We start from the raw sequence: 6,646 nt of genomic DNA, 5'->3' as shown, positions 1-6,646 counted from the left end.
ATATAGGAAATTCCATTTGATCTGTGGGGTTTAAGTTTTTAGACATATATTTTTTTTTCCCTTCATCCAAATTAGTTTTAAATATAGTAGGGTGATTATATTCAGATTCAGTTTCCCAGATTGGGTTCATTATTTTCATCACTATTTATTAGTTTTTTTGGAGATATAATTGATTTATTATATTTGCTAATAAGATTATTAGATTTTTGAATATTGTGAATAACATTATTTTCATTATTTTTGCCAATTTCTGTTAATAAATATTCTTTATCTTTGTTAAAATCTTCAATTAATTCTTCTGAATCAGAATAAAGTTGTAAATCACCTTCTTTGTAAATGTGTATATCTTCTCCTTTATCTGTTTCACCACCAGAATTTTCTTCAGAGTAGTTTAATTCACCAAATCTTGGAGAACAAAATTCCATACTATTTTCGTCATAACTTTCATCTAAATTCTCAGAAAATTTTCCTTCAATATAGGGATCATATTCTTCAATTAATTCGTCTAAATCGCTCATATTAATGTTATTAATTAATTTATAAGTATATATTTTTCATTTAGTAAAAATCTTCTTAACAAAGTCCTAATTGACCTCTTTAAAAGACATGACATCTCATACAAATATTAATTGTTGATCTAAAAACGAATTTTAAAGGAAAAAAAATTATAAATGGGTTTCTTTATCTATTATAAACTTTATTTACGTTAGGCAATGATAAATGCTTCACAATTGTTATAATTCAATAAATTTTTTTTAATGCATTTAATAAGTTATACACAGTGTGGGGTAAAATAAAAACTTCGCGGAAATGGGCAAAATTTATTGCAATATTAATTAAACAATGAATAAAGGAGCTGCATTATTAGAATTATCTAGTGAATGGTTTTTGAATAACTATAAAGGTTCAAATGACGACTTAAAATATGCAAAATTGATTTGTAACCGAAATTCTATAACAAATTTAGCTAAAAATATTGGGGAAGAACTTCATTATCAACATTTCATTAATACAGTTATTAAATTGGGAAGTAAAGTAATTGAATTTAATAATAGTAATTCAATATTTTGCTATTCTGTTGACTTAGTTTATAGTTTGTTTTCATTATTACAGAATGAAGTATCGATGTATTCGATTAAGGTAGAGGCCATTAAAGATGAGTTTATTATGCTACAAAATAGCTTACAGTCAATTAAACTTTTGCACGAAAAGATTCAAAATTTCATTGATAAAACAGTTGTTAGTTATGATTTAATAGATGAAATAAAGAATGCCGAGCTCAATAAGGATTATTATATTCCCTTGAAAAGTTTATTAGACAAATTAAATACTATAAAAAACACGTACATTAGAAAAACAAAAATAGGAAGGGAGCTTTATTTATTATATAGCTCATTGTTTAATATTGTTGTAAATAGAATAAAGTGCAATTTAAATTCGTTATTTTCCAATAAAGAATCTATGTTCATAATAATGGAAACAGGATATTCAAATTCGGTCACATTTTCTGAATTAATCAGATTGAGTAAAGTCATAAAGGAATTAACCTTAAATGCAAGCGAAATTGATTTTTTTAGGGAAAGATATATTATGTTTGCATCAAGGCTGTTTTCACAAATTGTTAAAGAAATAGAAGGGCTTTGCCAGAATAAATACGAACAAGGTGTTATAATTACTTCCAAAGATTATGAAAAATATCACTCAGTACTATTCGAAAGAGAACAAATTTTAAACAACTTTTATTTGTCGATCGGTGAACCTGTAGAGGAATCATTTTTTTCAAAGCCAAAAAAGATATTTAAAATAGAGGAGATTTTTTTTAAATCACAGAAGATGATATATAAGGCATTCATATCGATCTTCGAATTTACTAGGCAACTTTTTGATAATGCATTAAAGGATATTCTACATCAAATTTTTGATGATCATTTGATAAAGACTTTAGAATTATTTCAATTTTCAATATTGAAAACAAACGATACTACCGGTCTATCAATATTGTACAACATAATACTCAAATTTAAGCGTCTTACTGAATCAAAGTTGAAAGTCTTTGTAAATGCTATAACAGATTCAAGCTCTTTGTTTGAATATTATGGCATGCAAAGTCAAACAATTTACATTTCATTGGAGTCTTCAATTATTTTCCAGATTTATTCATTGTCTTCTCTCTCAAACCGTGAATTTATCAAATTATGCATTTCAGACAAACGACCGCATCTAAATCCTATTACTCGCAGAGTTTCAGAATTATTAACGGTTTTAACAAAACTAATAGATGAACCGGATGGTCACAACGATCAAATAAAGAAACTAATTGACAGAGTTCAATCGTCCCTAATCAATTGGTTGCTGTCATCAAATGAATTTTTGCAAAATGAAAATTACATTGGACCTGAAGAAGGTTGTATATTTATAATTAACAATGCTGACGCGATAATTTCAGTGTTACGAGGAAAAAACGGAATTTCCTTGGATAATTTTCAGCATTTATTCCGTGAATACACACAAAAATATATTGAATATCGCTTGAATAATTCATATTCTGGAATAATGCAAGTTATTGATTCAAAATTCTGCTTAAGCGAAGTTAATATAGAATATATTAACAAAATACTCACAAGCTTTAATAATACTTGGAAAAAAAATATTGATATTGAATTACAAGCTACATTAACGTCATTTTCAAACTTTCATACAAGCGAGGAGATATTAAGACTGCTTGGAACTACCATTGCAATGAGATATTCCAAGTTCATAAATGCCATAAAAAATGAACACGAAATAAGCGGATTATTGGAAAAGAATAAGGTAGATATTGAGGTAATATTAGATTATATTCAGAGTTGTTTATACCCTACTAATACAAGAACTGACTTATTTACCTGAAGTTCTTAGATTTTAACAATATTTTTATTTCTTTTGTTGGTTACACGTAGCAGCGGGCTTGGTCTAGGTGGTTATGACGCTTGCCTTACACGCAAGAGATCACGAGTTCGAGTCTCGTAGCCCGTACTTTATGCGGATTTTTTTTTTGCACTCGACTTCTGGTCCTTTTGAGTTCGACCTAAAAAAGAATCATATTAGTTTATAATAATATAATTTTCACAGAAATGAATAGGTTTTCGATTTAATATTTAGCAATCATTTAATCAAGATATCCTATTTTACAAAAGCATTCACTACTCTTATCGGACAAATTTTTGAAATAATATTGATAAAATTCCTTCCAACTTTAGAATTGAAAAATAAGTCAAAACACTCTACTAATACTTTTAGTAAATATTGCTTTGGTTTTACAACAGATTCTTCATTGGCTTTTGAGTTTTTGAATAGCGCTTCGCTCTATCGAAGGTTATTTTTTTTTTTTTCAAATTAAATTGTTTAACTTACAATTTTTTTGCTTTTTGAAATGTATTGTTTTTGTTTTAACAGAGCATTATACCTAACTTTTTTGAAAACAACATTGTTGGGCTCAACATTCAAAGCTATATCCGCACATTCAACGCATTGTTTATATTCGCTCAATTCGAATAGCGCTATACATTTGTGGTGTAATGCTTTCAAATTATTCGATTCATATTCCAGAGCCTTATTTGCATAGTGTATAGCGTTTGGATAGTCTTGGAGCTTCAAGTACGCAATAGATAGATTAGAGTCTAATTGCATTTTTAAGACCTTAATTTCCTTGTCTTTGTCTGGCATTTCAGAATAAACATTTTTTGACAAAATATAACAACATGACCTGTATGCTCTAAGCCAATGCTCAATAGCTTTCTCATATTCTTTATTATTAAACTCCTTAAATTTTAATCATGAAAAAAAGTCAGACATATTTCCAAAAACCTACCTCATTTCCTTTCTCTTTTGCCGTTGGAGTCAAATTATCATTGGGTTGAAAGTCAGATGTTTCATCACAATTTACGCTATGTCTAATTTTATCAATTTTTTCATCAACCATATTTGTCCCTGGAATATCAATTAACAAAATTTCATAAAATTCTTGGCATGAATTAAAAAAAAGGCCAGTACGCGATTAATACTCACAAGACGGCGCTAATGTCAAATTTATGCACAAAAAAAAAAGCATGCACTTTGTTACGAAGGTATTCAAAAAAATCAGTTCATATAGATCCCAGCTTTAAAGGGACTAATAGTGAATAATATAATAAATTAATGAATTTTTTAATTAGTGGAACTTAAGAAATTTTTATTGCAAATTTACAAGATTTTCAGAAATTAGCATTTTTATATCCAGAAAAAAAAATAAAAATTGCAGTATAGTCTTGAAGCGTAATGTCGTAATTCCTCATCTATTATTGCAGGTACCCAGATTGATACCTATTTATACATGCTTCAATGATATTGATTAACATACTATTTTAAAATTATATTTGCAGTGAATTATTTCAAAAAAAAAAAAAAATTATTGGACTGAGGTGTTTGCATAATTATATTATTGAATTTATGTAGAGAAAATCTAGATAATTATTGGCAGTGGGATTTACTATATTTGTAAATCAATCAAATATATGCTTCCAATATTTCATATATAAACCACTGAGTGAAGAGGTTTTTCCAGCGAAATCGATGTGCAATTCTTACTCTGAATGGAATTCGTGCATAAATAACTTTGAAGGTCCAGATGGTTTTGAAGATATATACAATCCTGGAGTAGGCTCAGTTTTTACCACAAATCAATTTCATGAACTTACATTACCTGCAAGAGCAACAATTGGAGATGAATATATTTGGGTTTCTCAAGAAGTAGAAGAAGATAGTATTCATTCGAACCAAAGATTATTCGAAGGTTTAAATGCTACTCAAGTGTGTAATGAACTGGAATATTCAGAGGCTCCCAACTATTGGAATAATAATTTTAGAGAGTATTTAACTAGTTTTCAAGCACCTAATCAGAACATATATTCAAATACAAACCAAACTTCATTAAATGCAGATGACACATTTTCTTTAAGCAATAATTGCGGTAGAGTATCATCTGATAACTCGTCAGTCTCTCACACATCTACCTTGCATGGTGTTTGGGTCATTCCAAATAGAGATAGCGATACTAATTTAGTGACAAATAAAAGTAAATTCGATCATTCATCGGATGATGTTTCATCTTCTATTGAAACGAGCAATTCAGAAATACGTAGGAGGCTTCACTTTTCACGTCAAAAGTCAGATATAATGATCGATGGAACACGAATTAAAACCGATAACCATAAATATAAAAACAATGATGAGATTTCCATGTTAGTTGCTTCCGGAGGAGCTCCTTTAGGAAGGCTTGATGAAATTGAGGGGGTAGAGTGGTATCCAGAAAGACAATCTTGGAAAGTCGTTGGACACACTGGAATCTCTTGGTGCGTTAGAAGGAAAACATGGCGTGTTTGGTTTATTACATCGGGAGGAACAAGAGCGACCAGATCATTTAACCCCAAAGAACATGGAACAGTTGCCGCTGCGCTTAAAGTAGCAATTGAGTTTCTTGAGCACAAGCGCGCAGAGAAGTCGCCAGCTCAGAAGAATTTAAGAGGTAGAGCACGACGTTCGAATTTATATTCAAACAGTTTTGTTGATGGTTTTTCAAAATCGAATAATTTGTCATTAAATGAAAGTACTTATGAACATGCTAGCGATTTAATCAATTAACAATTATCTCAGATTAATATTTTCTGAGTAGCCCTCATGCAATGCTCTGAAAAGAGATGTTCCAAATGAGATCCCTAAATGGTTTATTAAATTTTCCAATGGCGCATTAATTATTTCTTTAATTGAGCGAAAGTTAGAGGTAAGAACTTTAATATTTTTGGCATTTATCCCAGGTAGATACCTTAGAAATGCAGTTGCATAATAATTGGATTTGGTCGAGTCTGAGGATACTTTTCTTTTTTTACCTTTAGATTTTTTTTCTTTTTCAATTAAAATATCATTTGCTTTAAGAATTCCAGTATTCAAAGTACTAGCATCTTTCAGATTAGGTTGCTCTCTATCTTTCTTGATGCGGAGAATAACTAATGAAGAAAATGACGAATTGCAACTCCAAATAAGTTTAATATTAGGAAAATGCCTTGTTAGAAGAATTAATTTCAAATAAATGTCGCAAGAATTAAACTTCACTGGTAAAAAATTTTGTTGCATTCCTTGATGATTTAATATTTCTATCAAGCTATTTAATTCAATTAATATTACAGGGGTGGAATAATGTTTTGAAATCCATTGCAATTGCGTAAATAGCCTTCCATTACTAAGTGAGTTTACTAAGTCAGGTAGTGACTTCCGTTCAATACATACATCGCGAGATATTACGTAATCTCCTATTTCTAAGCTCATAGGAATTATTTTAACTCCTTTGCAAAAAAGCTGATATGGAAGAGATGACCTAAATTCTCGTATATCTACGATTATTTTTTGAATATCATTTTCTTCTTTATACCGATCTTGATAAATTGAGGAGTTGCTAAGCTTCGCTAATATTTCACCTTCAGTTATGTCACTTAATGGCACAACTAAAGTTTTTTTGTGCCTTTCAAGACCTATCCATGAGAGTTCTTCACTTTTTATTGCGTTAAGGAGCTTTTCCTATAGAAATATTGTTAATTATAAAATATTTGAATATTGAAACTTACATGCCTAAGTG

The 6,646-nt window shown here is 29.5% G+C and overlaps 5 protein-coding genes and 1 non-coding gene across 6 annotated transcripts; 3 read left to right on the top strand and 3 right to left on the bottom strand.

Annotated features, from left to right (window-relative positions):
- Positions 1–107: 107 nt before the first annotated feature.
- On the bottom strand, positions 108–518 carry Chro.40333 (hypothetical protein). Its single annotated transcript, XM_663570.1, has 1 exon — positions 108–518. The coding sequence occupies one exon, from the start codon at positions 516–518 to the stop codon at positions 108–110; it is 411 nt and encodes a 136-aa protein (XP_668662.1).
- Positions 519–843: 325 nt separating this feature from the next.
- On the top strand, positions 844–2,889 carry Chro.40334 (Vps52 / Sac2 family protein). The annotated part of the gene is made up of 1 exon (XM_663569.1): positions 844–2,889. The coding sequence occupies one exon, from the start codon at positions 844–846 to the stop codon at positions 2,887–2,889; it is 2,046 nt and encodes a 681-aa protein (XP_668661.1).
- A 52-nt stretch (positions 2,890–2,941) lies between these two features.
- trnV lies at positions 2,942–3,015 on the top strand. The gene has a single exon. It is a non-coding gene; the product is annotated as a tRNA-Val (tRNA).
- Positions 3,016–3,384: 369 nt separating this feature from the next.
- Chro.40335 (RIKEN cDNA 2610100K07 gene) lies at positions 3,385–3,705 on the bottom strand. Its single annotated transcript, XM_663568.1, has 1 exon — positions 3,385–3,705. The coding sequence occupies one exon, from the start codon at positions 3,703–3,705 to the stop codon at positions 3,385–3,387; it is 321 nt and encodes a 106-aa protein (XP_668660.1).
- An 885-nt stretch (positions 3,706–4,590) lies between these two features.
- On the top strand, positions 4,591–5,658 carry Chro.40336 (hypothetical protein). The annotated part of the gene is made up of 1 exon (XM_663567.1): positions 4,591–5,658. One exon carries the CDS (start codon positions 4,591–4,593, stop codon positions 5,656–5,658), a length of 1,068 nt encoding a protein of 355 aa, XP_668659.1.
- A 3-nt stretch (positions 5,659–5,661) lies between these two features.
- On the bottom strand, positions 5,662–6,339 carry Chro.40337 (repair endonuclease (gb|AAF01274.1)). The annotated part of the gene is made up of 1 exon (XM_663566.1): positions 5,662–6,339. The coding sequence occupies one exon, from the start codon at positions 6,337–6,339 to the stop codon at positions 5,662–5,664; it is 678 nt and encodes a 225-aa protein (XP_668658.1).
- Between the last annotated feature and the right edge of the window lie 307 nt (positions 6,340–6,646).

This window comes from Cryptosporidium hominis (assembly GCF_000006425.1).
Source record: "Cryptosporidium hominis TU502 chromosome 4 CHRO014133, whole genome shotgun sequence".
In the NCBI taxonomy this organism is placed as follows: domain Eukaryota; phylum Apicomplexa; class Conoidasida; order Eucoccidiorida; family Cryptosporidiidae; genus Cryptosporidium; species Cryptosporidium hominis.
This window is presented reverse-complemented; position numbering and strand designations above follow the sequence as displayed.